Here is a 23,432-nt window from a genome sequence, read left to right as displayed (position 1 = left end):
GCCTGGGGCTAGCCACTCATTTTCCCTTACCTACTATAAAATAGTAGTGGAAGATAGTCATAAAAATCTGAGTTCTCAAAGATCTGGAGCCTTTCTACTTTCTCCATGAAAAAGGAAGACTTTTATATAGTACTTCAAATCTCCTGACTTAAAAAGCTCTTTGTTGCCAACCAGGCCTTTTCATAAGCTTTTCTGCTTTTGAAACTTTGTCCTAAAATAAATGAATTATTTATGTTGAATATATTTACCTTTTGTACAACTGAGTGGCTCCCATATGCAAGCCATTTTTACCCTCTGAAATGTTTAGGCTATGAAGAAAGTAGAGCCGATCAAGTTGTATAATTTAAAATGGTTTTATCTTTATCAGAAAAGATAAGAAATGCTGATTAGTACCAAAAAAAGAGCTTGGAATCTGGGCATACATTAAACTAATAGGAATATGGTTCAGGAATAAAGCCTAAATCTGAGACCTTGTTAGGCTGGGTGCTGCGTTAGTAACTCATGGCTATAATCCTGGCTACTCAAGATGCTGAGATATGAGGATCAAGGTTCAAAGCCAGACTGGGGAGGAAAGTTTGAGACTTTTTTTTTTCTTTCTGGTCCTGGGGTATGGACTGGGTGCCATTCCTCAGCTCTTCTGCTCAAGACTAGCGCTCTACCACTTGAGCCACAGAACTACTTCCAACTTTTTCTGTTTATGTGGTGCTGAGGAATCGAACCCAGGGCCTCATGCATGCAAGGCAAGCACTCTACCACTGGGCTACCTTCCTAGCCCTTTTGAGACTCTTATCTCCAATTAACTACCTAAAAATGAGAAGTGAAGCTGTGTGAAGTGTTAGAGCACTAGCCTTGAGCAAAAAAAGCGCAGGAACAGCTCTTAGGCCCTGAGTTCAAGCCCCAGGACTTGAACCAAAAAAAAAAGAAAAGAGAAAAGAAAAGAAAGACTGGAAAGTTAATCATTTTAGTTTTAAGGAACTTTTGATGAGTTTTCAAGCAATCCTAGAGTAATACTAGCAAATCCTTTTTCTGACTCATTAGATGACAATTCTAGCTAAAGTAAACCCACCTCACAGATCATGAAAGAAAGGTTTCTGTCTTTTCCTCAGAGAAAACATTGAATGTGCTCGTTTGAATATAATTATGCTCACTTGAGTCTTTTTTGTGAAAATGGACACTACTCCTACAGCCCCACATCCCTTTATGCCAGTTTTGGGCAGAGGGCATTTATTTGACTTAAGGCATCTTAAATAATTTCCTTAAAGAACCTGGGGATGGAGGGGCTGGGAATGTAACTTAGTGGTAGAATGCTTGTCTAGCATACATGAAACCCTGGGTTCAATTCCTCAGTACCACATACACAGAAAAAGCTGGACGTTGTGCTGTGGCTCAAGTAGTAGAGTGCTAGCCTTGAGCAAAAGAAGCTCAGAGACAGCACCTAGGCCCTGAGTTCAAGCACCAGGACGGGCAAAAAAAAAGAAAGAAAGAAAAGAAAAGGACTACTTAAAAAAAAATTATTGTAAAGATACAGTACAGAGGGGCTACAGTTACGTGAGCGAGGCAATGAGTACATTTCCTATAGAGCATTGTTATCCCCCTTGTTGTTTTTCCCTTATTATCCCTTTCCTCCCCACCTCCCCAACATCTCCCTCCTCTTCCCCCCCCACATTGTAAAGTTCATTTTCAAAATAGTGTCTTCTAATTTTTGTTTTGTAGAACTAACTTGAACTCATTAAGTTTAGGACTAGGCCAGTTTGTTCAGTTAATGTTTGACTCTTATCATAACTGAATTCATTTATGAATTCTCAGTTACAGTAGTATTTCTGTGTGGGACAACACTGAGATACTAACATTAGAGTATAATGCTGTGGCCTGCATGAATATTAGTTGAATATTATCACTAATCCAAATAAGGGGGCTGGGAAGGTGGCTCAGTGGTAGAATGCTTGCCTTGCATGCATGAGGCCCTGGGTTCGATTCCTCAGCACCACATAAGCAGAAAAAGCCAGAAGTGGCGCTGTGGCTCAAGTGGTAGAGCGCTAGCCTTGAGCTGAAGAGCTGAGGGACAGCACCCAGGCCCAGAGCTCAGGCCCCATGACTGGCAAAAAAAAAAAAACAAATAAGGAAGGCTAGATATATTTGGATACCTTCTGCCTCTGATGAGAAAGATGAATTTGCTTGTAAAGCCAGATAGAGAAAGGACCAGAGGTAATCAATATTTTAGCTTTGTGGGCCTTGCCATCCTAATGGCAGCTATTTTACTTTGTCCTCATAGCACAAAAGCAATCATAAGCAACGTGTAAATGAATGATTGTTTATAGGCACTGAAACTTGAATTTTATGAATTTTGGTATGTCCAGAACATTATTATCCTTTAGATGTTTTTCAAATATTTAAAAATATAGAAACCAGATTATCATTTGTTTGGTAATTTCTGCTCTAGCATAGCAGTAGACAAAACACTTTAAAGAGAAATCTGTCCATTTGATTTATAGAATACAAAATTTACCTCAAGGTACTGTTATTGTGCATGCTTCTGAGTGTAATATGCTGCTGGACTATGAGCTTTTTTTTTCTTGCCAGTCCTGGGGCCTCTCTGTACTAAAGGCTAGTGCTCTACCACTTTACCCACAGCACCACTTCTAGGTTTTTCTGAATAGTTTATTAGAGATAAGAGTCTCAATGGAGGGGCTGGGAAGGTGGCTCAGTGGTAGAGTGCTTGCCTTTGATTCCTCAGCACCACATAAGCAGAAAAAGCCAGAAGTGGTTCTGTGGTTCAAGTGGTAGAGCACTAGCCTTGAGCTGAAGAGCTGAGAGACAGTGCCCAGGCTCAGAGTTCAAGCCCCATGCCCAACAAAAAAAAAAAAAAAAAGGCTCAATGGACTTTCCTGCCTGGGCTGGCTTTGAACTGTGTTCCTCAGATCTCAGCTTCCTAAGTAGCTAGGATTACAGGCATGAGCCACAGGCACCCTGTTCTACTTCTGGTTTTGTGTGATTAATCAGAGATAAGAATCTCACAGGGACTTTTCTGCCCAGGCTGGCTTCAAACTGCTATTACAAGTGTGAGCCACCAGCACCCGACTTGGACTGTGAGCTTTTTAAGGACAAAAATCATCTTTTATTCATCATTGTATTGCTTTCTTATCACTTTATTCAAAGAAGAGACTCAACAAATGGTGGTGGGTTAAATTGATGAGTTCTCAGCATGTAAACTCTTGGAGCCATATTTTACTGGCAGAGACAACCACCAAGTTGTAGCTTCTGTCTGTCTGCACATACACTGTCCTTTTCGTTGCCAGCCTCTCTTTTTGCTTCATTGTGTTAAGGAAGCAGAACACAGAGAGATGAATGACTAATTCAGGATATTAAAGTTTCCCAATTACTTCTATAAAGATTTAATATTTAATAGGTTTACACATTTTCACTATTACTTATGAACTCAGAGCAGCCAAGAAGACCATGGTGAAAGTTCTGAAATGTAGGCCTATTGAAGGTAGGAATTATGCATGCTTCTCAGCACTACAATTGCAATGAAGGACTATCAAATTGCAGATCATTGGACATAAATGACTCATAAGTACCTGGCAAATTATTTGGACACAATCACATTGTTATTTTTGCTGAACCTCTACTCTGAACAGTTATAGGTTAGCAAATATAGCTCTCTAAACCTACTATTCTGTTACATGAAAAGTGGGAATAGCATAAGAGAGTGTTTGTATTCTATCTTTAGTTTGCTAAGAGTTAAGGGGGAAATTTTGGAAGTTTGAGGTAGTGGAGGAACTTACATCTTTAAGATTCAATACACAACACACACACACACACACACTCTAATATATAAAACAAATATATAATATATAAAACAAATATATAAGCACTAACTCCTGGGCTCAAGCAGTCACCTTGCCTCAGCCTCCCCATGGGCTAGAACTACAGCTTAGTCTTTTTTTTTTTTTGGGTCCGGTCGTGGGGCCTGAACTCTGGGCCTGGGCGCTGTCCCTCAGCTCTTCAGCTCAAGGCTAGCGCTCTACCACTTGAGCCACAGCGCCACTTCCGGCTTTTTTTCTTTTTTGCTTATGTGGTGCTGAGGAATCGAACCCAGGGCCTTTGGCATGCAAGGCAAGCGCTCTACCACTGAGCCACCTTCCCAGCCCCAGCTTAGTCTTTTATACACATATTCATCACAATTTTTTGGATGAATATCTGTTTATCAACTAAGGAAGGATAAATTTCAAAGGGCTGAGGTCTTCTAGCTTTATTATCCAATATGGCTTTGAAAGTAAGATACAGAAGGGGTAAAATGAGTGGAAGAAGTTGAGTGTTACTATTTTAAAATAATTGAAATGTTGAAAACTGAAAACAAACCAAGGAGTGCAAAGAAGGTAGCTCAGTGGTAGAGTGCTTGCCTTGCATGCATGAGACCCTGGGTTTAATTCCTCAGCACCACTAAGCAGAAAAAAGCCAGAAGTAGTGCTGTGGTACTATCCTTAAGCTAAAGAGCTGAGGGACAGTGCCCAGGCCCAGAGTTCAGCCCCCAAGACTAACCAAAAAAACAAACAAACAAAAACGAAATATCTATGTGCTATTTTGTTAAATTGCCTAGATTGAGGTCCTGTCACTATGAGCTTTTGAAAGCAAATCTTAGGTCACTACACTGAGTCTTGAAACTTTGTACAAAACAAAAGCACCATATTTCAGGTCAGCTTTTCGGATAACAATTGATAACTAGGTCAACCGTTAGTTGTCACAGATCACATATTAAGTGCCTTATTTATAATATTAGGATGTCAAGGGTGTCATTTCTTTCTAAGGAATCAAGCTGTTAATAAGGTGGAATCACATGAGAGCCTGGGATCTAAAATTAGAACATAGTGTGAAAATCATAGATAATCAAATTAGCTTTGAAAGCACCTTTAAATTTCCCATGTAGTCTTAACTTGGTTTATATAGATGATCATATTCAATAAATATGTGGTATACAATATCATCAATGTATAGCAATATACACAGCATACTTTGTACAGTGGCATAAAGTTTAAAAAGAGACAGATCTGTAAAATAGTAGCTTTTGATAGTTGTTAGGTTTTGTGAATTTTTTTTTTAAATATGTATGATTGATTTGGTTTTTCTGTCATTCTACATTTCCCTTCTTTTCTATTATACTGTTAAGAAAAACTTGATCTTCTAGAACCAAGGTAATGTTTACTTCTTTCTACTAGCAGGCCCTGTGTCTTATCTTCTTTTCTCCTTCCTCCCTAGGATGCTCATATAATGAAGTACTTTGATTAAAGAGGAAGCTGATCAGCAGGATGTGTTTCTGTGTGTTAGTCATTATAGTTTTGACTGGAAACAACAGAATCTATTCAAATTAGCTTAGAGTTAAAGGCCTTATGGAAAACTGCAGAGCTGTTTTAGAGAGAACGAAGTGGGGGAAATATTCACACCTCACTAGAAATTAGAACAAAGCACTTGGGAATCCTCTAGAGACCAAAAGAACTACTTTATCCCTGGCTTTCAGTTTAACTCCTCCTGTTTCTAACATTCTCTGATTTTTGTTGTTGTTGGTGGTGGTGGTGGTCATGGGGCTTGAACTCTGGGCCTGGATGTGGTCCCTCAGTGCTTCAGCTCAAGGCAAGCACTCTACCACTTGATCTATAATGCCACTTCAGGTTTTCTGGTAGTTTATTGGAGATAAGAGACTAACAGACTTTCCTGCCTGGGCTGGCTTTGAACCACTATCCTCAGATCTCAGCCTCCTGAGTAGCTAGGATTACAGGCTGCCCAGTAGGCTGGAGTCTCTTATGTCCTGTTTGCAAGTTCCTAAGAAAGAGACTGGTTGATCCAGTTTGAATTAGTTTGTAGTCCTTATCTGGTTAGCTTATTCAGGGGCTACAGAATCATGTTGGCCCCAAAACTCAACAAATCAATTCTCTAAGAATGGGACTTAAGAACTGGGAGAAGCAAGACATGGTGCCTCAGTTGGGAAGCTGAAGCGGGAGGATTATGAGTTCAAGGCTGGACTGGGTTACATAGGGAGACCCTGTCTTGAAAGAAATTAAACACAAACCTGGAAGAAAAAGGGGGAAAGTATGACAAGTAAATGGTAAAATGGTTAGCTCACAGACCTACTTTTTTCTCTTCATGTAACACTTGCTCTAAAACAAGACATTTTGCCTTAAGACATTTTAACATCTCACAATGTTAAAATGAGCCTAACAGAACATCTGTGTAGGACTGGGATGTAGCTCAATGGTACACGCAGTAACCTGGCATACACAAGACCTGAGTGGTATACTAGTCTACATGGATGATTATTTCCAGAAAGAAAACTGTCCTATTTGCAATGTATAGTGCTAGGAGAAGAACTGTGTGGGGCCTCTGTTTTAGGGCAGCCACCCCTCTTTATTTTCCCAAGGGCTCTAAAATAATGAGTTGAGGGGCTGGGAAGATGGCTCAGTGGTAGAGTGCTTGCCTTGCATGCATGAGGCCCTGTGTTCGATTCCTCAGCACCACATAAGCAGAAAAAGCTGGAAGTGGGGCTGAGGCTCAAGTGTTAGAGCACTAGTCTACTGCTGAAGAGCTGAGGGACAGTGCCCAGGCCCAGAGTTCAGGCCCCATGACCAACAACAAAAATAATAATAATAATAATATAATGAGTTGAGATTTTATAATTACACTGAAATTTTTCATCCAATAGGACCTGTTCTTTTAGTAGAATTAGCCTATTTGAAATACGTAACTTAGCCAGGCGCTGGTGGCTCATGCCTATAAGACTAGCTATGTAGGAGGCTGAGATCTGAGGATAACAGTTCAATGCCAGCCCAGGCAGGAAAGTCTGTGAGACTAATCTCCAATAAACCACCAGAAAAGCAGAAGTGGTGCTGTGGCTCAAGTGGTAGAGTGCTCACCTTGAGCTGAAGAGCTGAGGGACAGCGCCCAGGCCCAGAGTTTAAGCCCCACAACTGACAAAAAGGAAAAAAAGAAAGAAAGGAAGAAAAAAAGAAGTAACTGTAAGGGCAACAGCAGAAACCTCATATAAAAAAAGGCGTGGGGGCTGGGTATGTGGCTTAGTGGTAGAGTGCTTGCCTAGCATGCACCAAGCCCTGGGTTTGATTCCTCAGTACCACATAAACAGAAAAAGCCAGTAGTGCTGTGGCTCAAGTGGTAGAGTGCTAGCCTTCAGCACAGAGAGACTCACGGACAGAGCCCAGCCCCTGAGTTCAAGTTCTAGGACAGGCAAAAAAAAAAAGTGAGGGGGACCAGTGGCTCATGCCAGTAATCCTACCTACTACTCTGGAGGCTGAGGTCTGAGGATCAGAGTTTGAAGTCATCCCAGGCAGGAAACTCAATGAGACTCTTACCTCTCATTAGCCCTGCAAAAAGCTGAAGTAGAGCTATAGTTCAAGTGTTAGAGCCCTGAGTTTGAGTCCTAGGACTGACTGCTACGCACACAGAAAAGTTATAATTCTGTCCACTCTAGATGAGGAGCAGGGTGTTTGAAATGCCTTTGCAGAAGGAGCCAAGTACCAATATCACAGTTGCTCCTCTTAGGGAATCGAACCTAAATATAGAGCTGTGCCTGGTGAGTCAGTAACAAGAACCTGAGAGTGCTATATGAAAAGCAGTTCTGGGTTACAGTAATTTAGAACAGACTTCAGATAGAAAAGTGTATGTGGCTGTCAAAGGGGGGAGGAGGGAAGTGGGGGAGAGAGAGAGATCTGAGAGAGACCAATTGGTTTAAAATCTACATGTAGCCTAGAAATTATTTTTAAAGGACACGTAAATGCTTTCATTGATGTTACAGTATAAGTCAGATCAGTGACTAATGCTTGATTTGGTGGGGGAAATACAGAAAGGTTGTCTCATCTACTAGACTTAGGTGTAATTCACATACTCAGCATTAATAATTGCTAGCATTTAAAAGAGTTAAAATAGTGACATTATGCATTTCCACCTGTTCTTCCAAGGATGAAACATAGCATTAACTTTTATTAACTACCTATACTACTTTGCCAAAAAGAACAACTGATGTTTCTGAAGCCCAACACTTCTAGACCAGGGTAAATTCTGTGATTGTGAATTCTCTGTGTATATGTTTCATATTGTAGAGCTTTGGGATTTGTCTTTATTCTGTATTGTATAGCAAAATATAAGCAAAAACAATTCATATGTAATGCTATAAGATACTTAGTTTATCTGCTAAAGCCAAATACCATATGGCCTTTATTTGCCTCTTAAAACTTTCAAATGAAGCTGGATATGTTGTGACGTACCTATAATCCCAGCACTCAGAAGGTAGAGGTAGTGGGATTGTGAGTTCAAGGCCATTATGGGGTCTGCAACAGTGAGACCCTGTCTCAAAATCAAAACCTTTCAAAATACCTCTCACGTATTTCATCAGGCATATGAAGTAATTACTTTTAATTACATGAAGTTTTAGAAAATTAATCTTTCTCTTAGAAAACATTTTTATTTTACACATTTTGAATCAATAATTTCTTTGTTTTTTAAATTTTTTTTGGTTGATTGTGAGACCTGAACTCAGGACCTGGGCTCTGTTCCTCAGCTCTTCAGCTCAAGGCTAGCGCTCTACCACTTGCCATTTCTGACTTTTTCTGCTTATGTGGTGCTGAGGAATCAAACCAGGGCCTGATGCATGTAAGGCAAGCACTCTACCACTGAGCCACCTTCCCAGCCCGAATCAATAATTTCTTTAATTGAGAATAGCATGCTTTAAGTTTATTATAGAAATTGTTTGGCCTGAATACACCTCACAGTAACACAAAGTGCTAACACCTTTTCAGTGCATTACTTTGTAAAATGCAGAACTGCTAGAAGTGTTTTCTTGGTGTGAAGGTGGCATTTGTGACTTAGATTTCATCTTATACATGATGCATGGAAGGTACAATTTCCAAAATAGGACCAGAGGCTTATATGTAAGTGAACTGGATTGGAGAGTTATTATGAACTCCAGAAAACTGATAGGGTGTCAATTATGCAAGCAAAGATTTAATTGAGTCTACCAGTGGGAATTTGCATATAAGTTGACACAGAAGCCTAAGGATCTGGTGCTGGCCAGAGTGCTGGTGACTCCTACCTGTAATCCTAGCTACTCAGGATGCTGAGATCTGAGGATCGTTGGCTCAAAGCCAGTCTGGGCAGGAAAGTCCATGAGACTCCTATCTCTAATTAACCACCAGAAAACCAGAAGTGGATCTGTGGCTCAAAGTGTGGTAGAAAGCAAGCCTTGAGCACAAAAGCTCAGGGACAGCTCCCAGGACTTGAGTTCAAGCCCCACAACCACCCCCAACCCCCCAAAAAAAAAAGATTTTGGTGCTATTTTCTTCTGTTAATTCCAAGTCATACTTGACCTTTTTCTTCTAAATCTTTACTCACATCTTCCTATTGTGAGCCTACAGTTTCTTTTTCTTCTCTATCCTTACAGCCATTCTTTGAACATTGAATAAGGTCACTAAATCATTAATAACTTCCTTTAGGGAATGCTTCTTCCAAGAGATCATTGGTAGGGGAAGACTCAATCCAACATAAAGGCTAGATAAGAGAATAAGATCAGGGACTCTCCTAGGAATCACCACTGCTCTCAGTAACTCCCTTTCCTCACTGATGGTATGTGGTTTTAGAAGGAAAGTAACATTTAATATCCCCAAGGCTATGTAGTACTATGAGGGGAAAAAAAAAGATAAGTCATTGAAGTCAATTATTCCTATGGGTTAAGAGAAAGTGGAAGGTATCTACTGCATTTTTTTTTGCCCCCTTTTTCCCTATCTCTTTTTATGATGGTATTAAGGATTGAACTTAGCCCTCATATATGCTAGGCAAGTGCTCTACCAGTTGAGCTCTCTTCTGCAGGCCTCCACTATCTTACATTAAGACTAAAACCAGCCGGGCGAGGGTGGCTCATGCCTATAATCCTAGCTACTCAGGAGGCTGAGATCTGAGGATCTGGTTCATAGCCAGCCCAAACAGAAAAGTTCCTGTGAAACTCTTATCTCCAATCAACTACTCAGAAAACCTGGAAATGGCACTGTGGCTCAAGTGGTAGAGCACTAGCCTTGAGCACAAAGAGACTCAAGCATACTGCCCAGGCCCTGAGTTTAAGCCCCAGGACCAGCAAAAGAAAAAAAGACAAGAAAACTACTACTACTACTAATAATAATAATAATAGGAACCAGCAGTAGGTAGGACCAGTCAAACTGATTCCAAATCAATTTGGAAGTTTCTTTCCTTAAAAGGTGATGAAGAATTACTAGAGAAGTTCTAGCAGAAGGGCACATGGTTTGACATAGGTGGATGGGAAGGATGGAGAATAATTTTGGCAACCACACAGTGAAACTGAACAACAGGATGAGAGCAGAGGCCAGCAACTTAGTGAGAGAAGTAAGCATGGAATCTGAAGTAAAGAGGTCTGATTGTATTTTGTAATACTGTTACCTAGGAAAGAACATGTAACATTACTCAGAAATTCTGTTTTCATCTGCAAAAGATAGCTTAGTGGTACCTTCCCCCCTTTTTGTTTTTTCATAAGATGATTAAATTACAGTGACATGGAAAAGAACTACTTAGGTACATTAAGGACCAAGTTAGACAGTACCAGAGTAACTAATTTGTCCCTGTAGTAAGTGGGTAGGGGCAAGGATAGGATAAAAGATGTAACTGGACTGCCTTTTTATATTAGACAACTCAGATGACTATAATTTTGTTGGTTAATCTGTTTAGTTGGACATGTGCTAGAATTTTTAGGTTGTTTTTCTGTTTTTTGCTATTTGAAACAGGATCTATGTTAGACTGGTCTTTTTTTGTTGTTGTTGGTCATGGGGCTTGAACTCTGGGCTTGAGCGCTATCCCTCAGCTCTTCAGCTTAAGGCAAGCGCTCTACGGCTACAGCATCACTTCCAGTTTTCTAGTGGTTTATTGGAGTTAAGAGTCTCACAGACTTTTCTGCCCTGGCTGGCTTGGAACCGTGATCCTCAGATCTCAGCCTCCTGAGTAGCTAGGATTACAGGTATGAGCCACTGGCGCTGGGCATTAGACTAGTCTTGAATTCAAGAACTTTCCACCTCAGTTTCTCAAGTAAGCTGGAATTACAAGTTTGAACTATCATGCCCATTCCCACAGGGGCTCTTTTGAAGTGGTAGGGAGACAGTGTGTGTAGCTTTCAGTGCTATATGTGTAATCCTGCTTGGTTGTTCACCTACATATGGGAATAGGAAAGTAAAATTGAAATCACTGTAAACAACTATGATAGGAAAAATACAAAGAGCAAAGTTAACATAGTAATATTTTAACTTGGAATTACTGACAATATTATTATACTTGTGGTTTTGCCCAACAAAACTTTTTTTAAAAAGAATTATTCCCATGAAATTCAAACAAAGATCCCTGAAAAATCCACTGTGTTAGCTTTTCTTGCACATTTAAAATCTGTGAAATTTGTTTTGTTCTTTACGTGTGTGTGAACTTTAACATTTTGTGGGAAGCATGCATTCCAGGTTTAAGTGCAATTTGAATTGTATTTATTACTAAGTACTTATTCTCATATTGACTGTATCTGTAGGCCAGGGCTAGATGCTGTAGTTACTGTCTTCAAATAGCCTTTTGTTAGCAAGGAAAACAAACAGTGTTAGGAAGTAGGGCAGATTGTCAGGAAGTAAAGGGATCACTGTGTTGTAGCCCTTTTTTTTTTTTTCCTTTTCAGTCCTTCTAAATGTTTGCTAGCACTTTCTTGACTTTTTAGTTGTTATGTATATGTTAAGAATCAGGGATTTTTCATTCACTTTTGAAGTTCATTAGATATTCTGCCTTTATAATAACTGAAGCACAGGAACCACCATATTAAGGAATTTAGAAACTTTTCAGAGACTTTCCTATTTGGGGGAATGGGGGAAGAACAGCTAAAGGACAGTACCCAGGCCCTAAGTTCAAGCCCTAGGTACTGTCCTTTAGCTTTTACTGGCACTCTGCTACTTGAGCCATATCAGTTGTTGATGGTTAATTGGAGATAAGTCTCATGAACTTTTCTACCTAGGCTAGCTCTAAACGTTGATCCTCAGATCTCAGCATCCTGAGTAGTTAGGATGTAAGCCGCCAGTGCTCAGCTACGGAGACTTCAACTTCCTAAATTTACCAGCTGGGTTAAGTCAATATGGTAGTTATTAAGTTAAATTGAATTACTTTTTTTTTTTTTTTTTGGGGGGGGGGAGTGTTACTAGGACTTAAACTCATGGTTTTATACATACTAAGCAGTCACTCTACCATTTGATCCACACCTCTAGCCTCTTTTTGTGTTGGTCATTTTTCTTTTTCTTTTCTTTTTCTTCTTGCCAGTCCTGGAGCTTGAACTCAGGGTCTGGACACTGTCTTTCAGCTTCTCTTACTCAAGGCTTACAACTACCACTTGAGCCACAGCACTACTTCTGGCTTTTTCTGTTTATGTGGTACTGAGGAATTGAACCCAGGAATTCATGCATGCTAGGCAGGCACTCTTACCACTAAGCCACATTCCCAATCTAACACTTCCTGCTTTTTGGTGGCTAATTGGAGATAAGAATTTCATAGACTTTCCTGTTAGGCTGGCTTCAAACTGTGATCTTCAGATTTCAGTCTTCTGAGGAACTAGGATTACAGGTGTGATTAACCAGCAACTGGCTTGAGTTATCCCTCTTTTTGAAAGAGAAAGGATCTTTCTCTCACTTTCCTACCTTCAGTAACCAGCACACACTTTCATTGTTTGTGTGATGAGTTTTTATTTTCCTGAGGCAAAGTCTGGCTGTAGTCCAAGCTGGCCTGGAACTGATAATTCCACCTCGGTGACATTCCAAAGTGTGGGGCTTACAGGTATTAACTATCATGCCCAATTTACACAACACACTTTAAAACAAAAAAAGGAAAAAAAAAAAAGCCACAAAGGACTAGAAAGGTGGCTTAGTGGTAGAGTGCATGCCTAGCATGCATGAAGCCCAGGGTTCGATTCCTCAGTACTACATAAACAGAAAAAGCTGGAAGTGGTGCTGTGGCTCAAGTAGTAGAGTGCTAGCCTTGAACAAAAGAAGCTCAGGGACAGTGCCCGGGCCCTGAGTTCAAGCCCCAGGACTGGCCAAAAAACAAAAACAAAAAACTTTTGTCCTTAGGTGCTAGAAATCTGTTCTGTCTTGAGCTTTCTTTTCTGGTTTCTTTCCATAAATAAAATTTGGAACCTGATTTAAGGCTCAAGGCTTTGGTGATGTGTATGTAACAGAAAGGGTACAAAGGCTCAATTTCAGTGACTCAGAAATGTAAGCTAGGCTGGGCACCAGTGTCTTAGGCCTGTAATCCTAAGAAGCTAAGATCTGAGGATCGTGGTTCAAAGCTAGCCCAGGCAAAGTCAGTGAGACTTTTATCTCCAATTAACCACCAGAAAACCGGAAGTGGTACTGTGGCTCAAAGTAATAGAGCCCTCTCCTTGAGCTGAAGAGCTCAGGAACAACGCCCAGGCCCAGAGTTCAATGAAGCTGCAAGACTGACAAAAAAAAATAGAGAGAAAAGAAAAATAGAAATGTGAGCTTCTTGCTTTTCCTTCTTCTTCTCCTCTTGCTTTTCCTTACCACCTCTTCCACAAAACAGATCTGAGTTTGTGTCAGTAGCATATGTCTAGCAGTATTCCAGTTCTCAGGAGGCCTGTGAGCAAGATGATTATGAAGCACTTACCATTGTAGGGCAGTTATCTTGATTCCTTAATTCTGGGCCTCTGGGCTGGGAATGTGGCTTAGTGGTAGAGTGCTTGCCTAGTATCCATGAATCTCTACATTCAATTCCTTAGTACTATATAAATAGAAAAAGCCAAAAGTGGCTCTGTGGCTCAAGTGATAGAGTGCTAGCCGTGAGCAAAAGAAGCTCAGGGACAGTGCAAAAAAAATTTCTGGGCCTAGCTGCTTTGCTTTTAAATCATTTTGAGTAGATTGAACTGGTTTATATGGCAGAAAAGGTATTTTTCAGTCAAGAGAAATGAAAGGAATTCTGTTGTGGTTTTTTTTGTTATTTTTTTAAGAAGCACTATGTATTATCTCCTCTCTTTGTCATAATGCATTGTTTTTATAGTGACTCTGAGTTTTAAAGGCTGCTTTTGTTTTTCCTTATCTCTACTTCATAGGGAATGTTTTATAGTTTATCTGCCCCTGCTTTCCTCCTTCTTATTAAGTGTGCATATTTAATCTTACTCTTTGCCCTATGACAATTTCCTTTGTATTTTTTTTTTTTTTTTTTTTTGGGTCCGGTCGTGGGGCCTGAACTCTGGGCCTGGGCACTGTCCCTCAGCTCAAGGCTAGCACTCTACCACTTGAGCCACAACGCCACTTCCAGCTTTTTTCTTTTTGCTTATGTGGTACTGAGGAATCGAACCCAGGGCCTCAGGCATGCAAGGCAAGCGCTCTACCACTGAGCCACCTTCCCAGCCTCCCTTTGTATTCATAACCCCTGAACTCTCAAAAACATTATAGGAGGGCATTTGTACTTTTATTATAAACCACTACCATTGATATCCAAAAGAGGAGAAAGAACTTTATGTTGGAGAAGAACTACAGCACAGTATTTTCTAAAAGCTTTAGAAAAACCAAAACCCTTTTTTTGTTGGTGGTAGTTGTGGTTGTGGGGTTTGAACTAAGGCCAGAGTGCTGTCCCTGATCGCTTTTGCTTAAGACTAGCACCCTATCACTTTGAGCCACAGCTCCACTTCTGGTTTTTTGAGTGGTTAATTGAAAATAAGAGTCTCATGGAGACTTTTTTGCCCAGGCTGGTTTTGAACCGCAATTCTCAGATCTCAGCCCCCTGAGTAGCTAGGATTACAGGTGTGAGCAACCAATGCCTGGCCACAAAACCCTTTTTATTTTTCATTTATTTATTTTTTACCAGTCCTGGGACTTGAATTCGGGGCATTGACCTGTCTCTGAGCTTCTTTTGCTCGAGGCTAGTACTTTACCACTTGAGCCACAGTGCTACTTCCAGCTTTTTCTGTTTATGTGGTACTGAGGAATTGAACCCAGTCTTTTTTTTGGGGGGGGGGGGGGGTCTAGTCGTGGGGCCTGAACTCTGGGCCTGAGTGCTGTCCCTTAGCCCTTCAGCTCAAGGCTAGCACTCTACAACTTGAGCCACAGCACCACTTCCGGCTTTTTTCTTTTTGCTTATGTGGTGCTGAGGAATCGAACCCAGGGCCTCAGGCATGCAAGGCACACGCTCTACCACTGAGCCAACTTCCCAGCCCCTGAACCCAGGTCTTCATGCATGCTAGGCAAGCACTCTATCAATAAGCCACATTCCTGGCCTAAAAATACTCTTTTTTCCATATATATTTTTTATTGTACAAATACTGTACAGAGGGGTTACAGTTACATGAGTAGGGTAATGAGTGCATTTCCTATCAAGCATTGTTACCTCCTCCTTTGTTTTTCCCCTACTATCCTCCCTCCCCAACTCCTCCCTCCCCCCCAATAAAAAACCCTTTTTAAACAAAGCAAAAGAAGGAACTTGTCATGTCCTTCAAAGTGTCCTTTAGCCACACTTTAGAAGTCAGTAATTACTCATATATGTTTATTTTTTCACATTGAAATATTAATATATTTTTTACACATGTATATCAGTGTACATCTAGGATCCAATTGAATTTATTTCACAGTTAATGTTATTTTTTAAAGAATAAAAGGCTAATTATCAAGCAGTAATAAGATCAAATTACCGAAAGCTTCAAAGTGTTTCTATTTCCGTTCTCAGCCTGATGTGCAGTTAAATTTATCACTACTTAGAGTAGTTACTGTACATTATGGAATCTTTTTAGGTAACAGCTTCAATGATAAACCATTAACCTTGATATGTTGTGTTTAACCCAAGTTAAATTTATGATACAATGGAATTTAGCTGTGATGTTGTACATCCAACTTCCTCTTCTGTGCAGTTTGGTGTGTGTGTGTGAACCATATGTCCAGCAGGACTTATAAGAATATACTATTGAGGGCTGGGAAAGTGGCTCAGTGGTAGAGCACTTGCCTTGCATGCCTGAGGCCCTGGGTTCGATTCCTCAGCACTACATAAGCAAAAAGAAAAAAGCCAGAAGTGGCGCTGTGGCTCAAGTGGTAGAGCGCTGGTCTTGAGCTGAAGAGCTGAGGGATAGCGCCCAGGCCCAGAGTTCAGGCCCCACGACCGGACCCAAAAAAAAAGAAAAAAAAATTAAAAAAAAATGTATATATATATATTATTGAGGACTGGGAAGGTGGCTCAGTGGCAGAGTGCTTGCCTTGCATGCATGAGACCCTGAGTTTAATTCCTCAGCACTACATAAGCAGAAAAAGCCAGAAGTGGCACCATGGTTCAAGTGGTAGAGTGCTAGCCTTGAGCACAGAGAGGCTCAGGGACAGTGCCCAGGTCCTGAGTCCAAGCCCCAGGATAGATGGATAGTCTAATTCAGGGGCAATATGTACAATATATGTAGTATATATGTAGACTTGTGATTTGAGTTTTTGAGAGATTGAACATAAAAACTATTTCTGTACAGGTTACCAATTTAGGTAATAGATCTTATTAATGGATTATTTCAAGAGCAGATGAGAGATTATACACCTACCTTAGTTTCTGATATAAAATAAGTCAAAGAATAGAAAATCTACCTACCTACCTTGCCCAACTTTACTATTCTGTTCCCTGATCACTTAATAGAAGCATCTTGTTTATCAAATGTATAGCTTGTGCTATATTTAAGGCTCTGCCATAAGAGTCTTAACAAAGAATTTCGTAGCATATTATTGATCAATTTAAGGTTTCTTAAGCAGTAGTTCTGAGGTGAGTATGCGAAATACGAGTGAAACACATAGGATTTTTCATTCAAATGCAGCTCAAGTGATAAACCATTACTGTGTAGCAGTCTCTAACCAAAGAGTTCTGGTGGTAAAACACCAGCTACTTTATAGGCAGTGATGCGAAAAAACACTTAGGTGGGTATCTTTGTGTATAGGCAGTTCTAGTGAATTATATGTCCTGGAGAGACTTTTAATCTTAAAATTATTCTTTTCAAAAAGTATGGAGTCCAGTTCTGATCTGAAAGAATTTTTTGTTGTTGTCAGTTGTGGGCCTGGGCACTATCCCCTGAGTTTTTTTGCTCAAGGCTAGTGCTTTACCACTTTGAGTCACAGTGCCACTTCCAGTTTCCTGGTGGTTAATTGGAAATAAGAATCTCATGGAGTTTCCTGCCTGGGCTGGCTTTGAACCACAATCCTCAGATCTCAGCCTCCTGAGTAGCTAGGATTACAGGTATGAGCCACTGGTACCCATTTTGAAAGAACTTCTTAAGAAAATTGGTTTGTCAGTGTTCCCTGAGTCTTCATAATATATTAGTGATAAAGCAATGCCTTTTTTTGGTCTACTTTCTAGATGCAGTTTTCCAGCTAAAGTAGCCTATCACTTGTAGACACTATGTTTGCTTCTACTCCTAGAAATTCTAATTTAGCAGGTGTAAAGTCAGTCCATCTGTTTTTGTTTTTAAGTTTTCAAGATGTTTTAAGTAAACACACTTTCAGATGAGTACCACTACCAGCTTAATTTGATTTGTGACACCACACATAATTCATATAACATGGTGGTGAGTTTTATTCATCCTGATTTTGTGGCTTTACAAAGAAGAATCTAGAAGGAAATCTTAACCTTAAACAGAATGTAGATTTTAAAAAGGAATCAGCTTAAAGGAGCCGGACGCCGGTGGCTCACACCTGTAATCCTAACTACTCAGGAGGCCAGAGTTCAAGCCCCATGACCGACAAAAAAAAAAAAAAAAAGGAATCAGCTTAAATCTTTCACTCCATAGATGAAAAAGCCAACACCCAGAGAGAAGCAAAAGTATTTGCCAGAATGGGTGGCAGAATCAAATACCAGATCCAAGACTGAATTGAGCTTTTTCTACACTAGTATCTTGGACCTTATATCTCTCTTAGAAATGCTTCAAAGCCACTCAGTGGTCTAGAAGTTGTGTTTAATACATCAAAGCTTTCCAGGGCCATTGTGCAGCTTCAGGGTATTTAATAAAAGGCAATCATGCAGCAAGCAGGAACTCCTTATTTCCTAGGCAGGAGTTATAACTAACAGTGTAACTAGAAATTACAGATATTACCCCCCAGATGCTTTTGTGGATTCTTATTGAATGTGAAAACTCCTGGCAAGAAATACCTAGATTTGATATTGAGGATTATTGAGAACAAGATGATCATTTGTCTCATTTTAACTGATCTTTGAGTACTGGCAGCAAGTCTGGGACATTATGCTAATATTACATTTCTAAGCAGGCCTGACTTTTAGCTTGTACTCTAGAAGGAGGATATTGTACCCAGATTTTCAAGTTAGCTAACAAAAGTCATGCTTATTAATTAGATTATATTTGGCTGTTTATATATGTATATATATATGTGTGTGTGTGTATATATATATATATATACAGCTAAGATACAAATTTTTTTTTTCTTTTTTATTTTTGTGATCATGGGGCTTGAACTTGGCCTGGGCACTGTCCCTCAGCTCTTCAGCTCAAGGCGAGCACTCTACCATTTGAGCTACAGCACCACTTCCGGTTTTCTGGTTGTTAATTGATGATAAGAGTCTCACAGACTTTCCTACCCAGGCTGGCTTTGAACCATGATCCTCAGATCTCAGCCTTCTTAGTAACTAGGATTATAGGCATGAGCCACCAGCGCCCAGCTTATTTTTCTTTCAGAGTAGAAAAACCTAGAAGAAACAGAAGTCAAACATTGCATAGTTACTCTGCAGCTGTCAGGTACTCAGATTCTTCTCATTTTGCTCTGTCCATTCTTTTTTTTTTTGGCTGGTCATAGGGCCTGAGCTCTGGGCCTGGGCACTGTCCCTCAGTTCTTCAGCTCAAGGCTAACACTCTACCACTTGAGCCACATTGCCACTTCTGGCTTTTTCTGCTTATGTGCTGAGGAATTGAACCCAGGGTTTCATGCATGCAAGGCAAGCACTCTACCACCGAGCCACCTTCTCAGCCCTGCTCTGTCCATTCTTTTCTTTTCTTTCTTTTTTTTTTTTTTTGGCTCTGTCCATTCTTGTACCATCTTATATCCTTAAGGTACCTGGTTATTCTAGATTACTTCTGGACGTCCAGAAGCATCATATTTCCACTGAGTCTGCTCTCTTAAAAGAACTTTGGTCTCTTACTGTTTTTTTCTCCCTCCATGGTTTTGTTTTTTGTTTTGTCGGTTGTGGGGCTTGAACTCTGGGCTTCGGGTGCTGTCCCTGCACTCTTCAGCTCAAGGCAAGCCCTCTACTGTGTGAGCCACAACCCTACTTCTGATTTTCTAGTGGTTTATTGGACATAGTCTCACGGCATTTCCTGCCCTAGCTGGCTTTGAACCCTGATCCTCAGATCTCAGCCTCCTGAGTAGCTAGTATTACAGACGTGAGCCACGGCACCTGGCTCCCTCTATGTTTTTTAGACAGTAAAATCCTCTCTACCTTCCTTCCTTCCTTTCTATCTTTCTTTCTTTTTTCATTCTTTCTAGTCCTGGGCTCCATTTTTTGCTCAAGGCTAGTGCTCTACCACTTGAGCCACAGCATCACTTCTAGCTTTTTCTGTGATTAGCTGGCTTCGAACCATTATCCTCAGATCTCAGCCCACTGAGTAGGTAGGATTACAGGCATGAGCCACCAGCCCTGGCTATTTTTTTTTTTTTATTTGTATGGGTGAAATATAAGCAGAGGTAATGAACATTCAATTCTTTTCCCCAGGTTCTGCAATTAATGTGAGAACCATTGCTATGATGTATGCATACATAACTTCGTGAAGTGAAGTATGATATTATTATTTTTTTTGGTTCCAAGACCAGGACTTGAACTTGGTACCAGCCATTTTTACTCATTGTCTAGTGTTCTACCAACTGAGCCAATCCTCCAATCCAATTTATCTTTGTGTGTGTGTGTGTGTGTGTGTGTGTGTGTGTGTGTGTGTGCCATGCCACATTTTGAGACTTGAACTTAGGGTTTGGTTGCTATCCTTTAGCTTTTTTGCTTAAGCTTTTTCACTTGAGCCACAGCTCCACTTCCATTATTAATAAAAACAATATAATGTAAACAACTTGAGTGTTTTCTGTCAATATGTTCATTCCTAATTTGTATAATCGAATATAGTATATATACTCCACTCCTACTAACTTATAGTTGTTTCCAGTCTATCTATATCCAAAGAAAAATTGGATTTAATTTGAAGTGCCTTCCCCCCACCCCCCCATTATTTTGAAGAGCTCATTTTTCAGTTTATTTGAAATATACAAAACCTGACAACTGTTTCCAATGAGTCTTGCTGAGAAATCCAATTCAGAACTCTATCCTAGAGAGTTACAGATTTTATTTATCAGATACATGGCAGGTGGGATTTAGGAATATTTTTTATTTAAATTTATGTTCTATATAATAGTTTTTGACATCACTGAAATTTTATTTTCTGAATGTATTTTATCCTTCAAGGCTAGTTGTGGTAGAGTCTATTCCTTGCCTGCCTACTATCTATTTTTTAGTTTTCCCTGTTTAGTAACAAGCAAAAAGCAACTTGGGCATTTGTAACTTTCTAGTTTCCCTAGGATGACAGATGTGAAAAAGAGGCATTGGGTAGGGTGGTTCTAGAAAAGGAGGGTTTTTCTGTTTGTTTGTTTTTCCTCACCAGTCCTGGGGCTTGAATTCAAGGCTTGGGTACTTTTTCTGAGCTTTTTGTGCTCAAGGCTAGTGCTCTACCACTTTGAACCACAGCTGCACTTCTGGCTTTTGGTGGTTAATTGGAAATAAGAGTCTCACATCTCAACCTCCTGAGCAGCTCGTATTACAGGTGTGTGCCACCAGTGTCCAGCTTAGAAAAGTTCTAAAGTTCTAAAAGTTCTGTAAATGTGTGGGATACAATTTTTTTTCTGTATGTTAGGATGAAATTTTTTAGAATTAGTAGTTGCATCAAAACACAATATGTGTGTCTGAAATAATTATGGTGAACCCCTTGATGCAATCTTAATACACACTGAAAAAAGACCACAGGAAACCAAAATAGGCTCTGTTGAGGGCAGTGGGTACCTGCTGAGATGCCTATATGGGGATGAATATGTTCTAAGATAGTTTTCTTACATGTATGAAAATAGAGCGGTTAACCATGTTGAATTCTTTTTTTTTTTGGTCGGTCATGGGGCTTGAACTCTGGGCCTGGGCACTATCCCTCAGCTCTTCAGCTCAAGGTGAGGGCTCTACCATTTGAGCCACAGCGCCACTTGTGGCTTTCTGAGTGGTTTATTGGAGATAAGAGTCTCATAGACTTTCCTGCTTGGGCTGGCTTTGGACCGCTATCTTCAGATCTCAGTCTCCTGAGTAGCTAGGATTACAGGTGTGAGCCACCGGTGCCCAGCTCCATGTTGAAATTGTTTAATAAAGAGGGAAAGAGATAAAAGAGAAAAGGATAAGATTGATTGGACCATATTCATGGTCTCATAACTATTTACTGTTCTCCTGGTTCCATTTAACACATTTATTGAATGTCTCATATTTGTAACACACTACCAAAAGAAAATCAGAGCTAGGGCTGGTGGCTCATATGTGTAATTCTAGCTACTCAAGAGGCTGAGATCTGAGGATCAAGGTTCGAATCCAGCCTGGGCAGCAAAGTCCCCATGACATGGTTAGCTCCAGTTAACCGCTCAAAAAACAAAGTGGAGCTGTGGCTGAAGTGGTAAAGTGTTAGGTAGCCTCCTTCCCCACTTTTTTTTTTTTTTTTTTTTGCCAGTCTCTGAGCTTTGTTTGCTTAAGGCCAGCACTCTACCACTTGAGCCACAGTACCACTTCCAGCTTTTTCTGTTTATGTGGTACTGAGGAATTGAACCCAGGGCTTCATGCATGCTAGGTAAGCACTCTACCACTAAGTCACATTCCCAGCCCCTAGCTAGCCTTGAGTGAAGAAGATAAGGGACAGTGCCCAGGCCCTGGATTCAAACCCCAGTATTGGTACAAAAGTAAGGAAATTGACTCACAAGTTGTAATTTAGGTGAGAAAAATCTAGTTTGACTTCTTATAACCACAAATTTCAAATCTGGAGTAAACCTAGCTTTATTGTTTTTTATATTTTCTTTCCTCCTGTTCCTTGCATAATTACTTATCAGCAACTAAATGCTAAGTGTCTATTGACTTTTCCAGTTGATAGAAAACAGAACATTATGTAGGTTCCCTGTGAGAAGGGACCAGTTGTGCTGGCCTAGGGCCAGCTGCACCCTTTTTGGCCATGTTCCTTCCATCTGAACTCTCTGGAGTAGCAGTTACAGACAACTCCATGTAGCTAATGAAATCAGCTAATGTAGCAAGGTCTGTAGCCTGGCCTTTGAGCTCATCGAACCGTCCTTTGAACCTTTTATGATATTGCACTTTCCAGGCATCCTTTGAGAAAAATAGTTTGCATGCTGATCCAATAATGGATCAGGGACTATTCTCTTTTATATATAGTAGTGGAAATGCCTTTGGCACTCTAGTATTAAATAACTGCTTATCTGAACATATTGTAAAATGACTTAGCCCTTTCAACCCATTAATAGTTCTCACTGACACTATTATGCTCACTCTTAACTTTTCTAATAGGACTATAAAAGGAAACTGAAATCTCTCCAATTATACTTAATTAATGTCATAATCATTGGTGATGCAATTATCTTATATTTTTGTTTTTTGTGTTTCCTACTCTACCCCATTTCCTCTCTTTTCAGGTGAAGGTCTCCCACAGGTATACTACTTTGGGCCGTGTGGGAAATATAATGCCATGGTGCTGGAGCTCCTTGGCCCTAGCTTGGAGGATTTGTTTGATCTCTGTGACCGAACATTTACTTTGAAGACAGTGTTAATGATTGCTATTCAATTGGTAGGTTGGCATTGGTTATTCCAGAAGATAGGCAGCTTTCCTAACCAGGACCCTTGTAGACCTTCTGGTGTCAATTTGTTAGCTGTAGTAAATACCTAGTGAGTTAGTACAGGATTGATGGAATTTTAAGAAGCTAGTTGAGGCAAATAAGAAATGAAGGAAGAGGAGGAGGAGCAGCGAGGGAGGGGAGGAAGGAGGAGGAGCAGATGATTTACTCAGAACTCACACAATCTGTAGTTTACTTTTAAGAGTTTGTGCATTGTGGCCGGGCTCTGGTGGCTCAAGCCTGTAATCCTAGCTACTCAGGAGGCTGAGATCTGAGGATCATGGTTCAAAGCCAGCCCGGGCAGGAGAGACCGTGAGACTCCTATCTCCAATAAACCACCAGAAAACCGGAAGTGGCGCTGTGGCTCAAGTGGTAGAGCGCTCGCCTTGAGCTGAAGAGCTGAGGGACAGCGCCCAGGCCCAGAGTTCAAGCCCCACGACCGACAAAAAAAAAAAAAAAAAAAGAGTTTGTGCA

The 23,432-nt window shown here is 40.4% G+C and overlaps 1 protein-coding gene across 3 annotated transcripts in view; it reads left to right on the top strand.

Annotated features, from left to right (window-relative positions):
* Csnk1g1 (casein kinase 1 gamma 1) overlaps positions 1-23,432 on the top strand; it is a 158,704-nt gene that overhangs the window by 93,940 nt on the left and 41,332 nt on the right. For all 3 annotated transcript variants that reach the window (XM_042687714.1, XM_042687711.1, XM_042687713.1), the window contains one exon: positions 22,761-22,912. In XM_042687714.1, coding sequence (XP_042543648.1) covers positions 22,761-22,912 — 152 coding nt within the window. The remainder of the gene's footprint in view (positions 1-22,760; positions 22,913-23,432) is intronic.

Source organism: Dipodomys spectabilis, unplaced genomic scaffold, assembly GCF_019054845.1.
Source record: "Dipodomys spectabilis isolate Male_0828 unplaced genomic scaffold, ASM1905484v1 ptg000108l, whole genome shotgun sequence".
Classification (NCBI taxonomy): Eukaryota; Metazoa; Chordata; class Mammalia; order Rodentia; family Heteromyidae; genus Dipodomys; species Dipodomys spectabilis.
The sequence above is the reverse complement of the archived record's forward strand: the minus strand, read 5'-3'. Positions and strand labels throughout refer to the sequence as shown.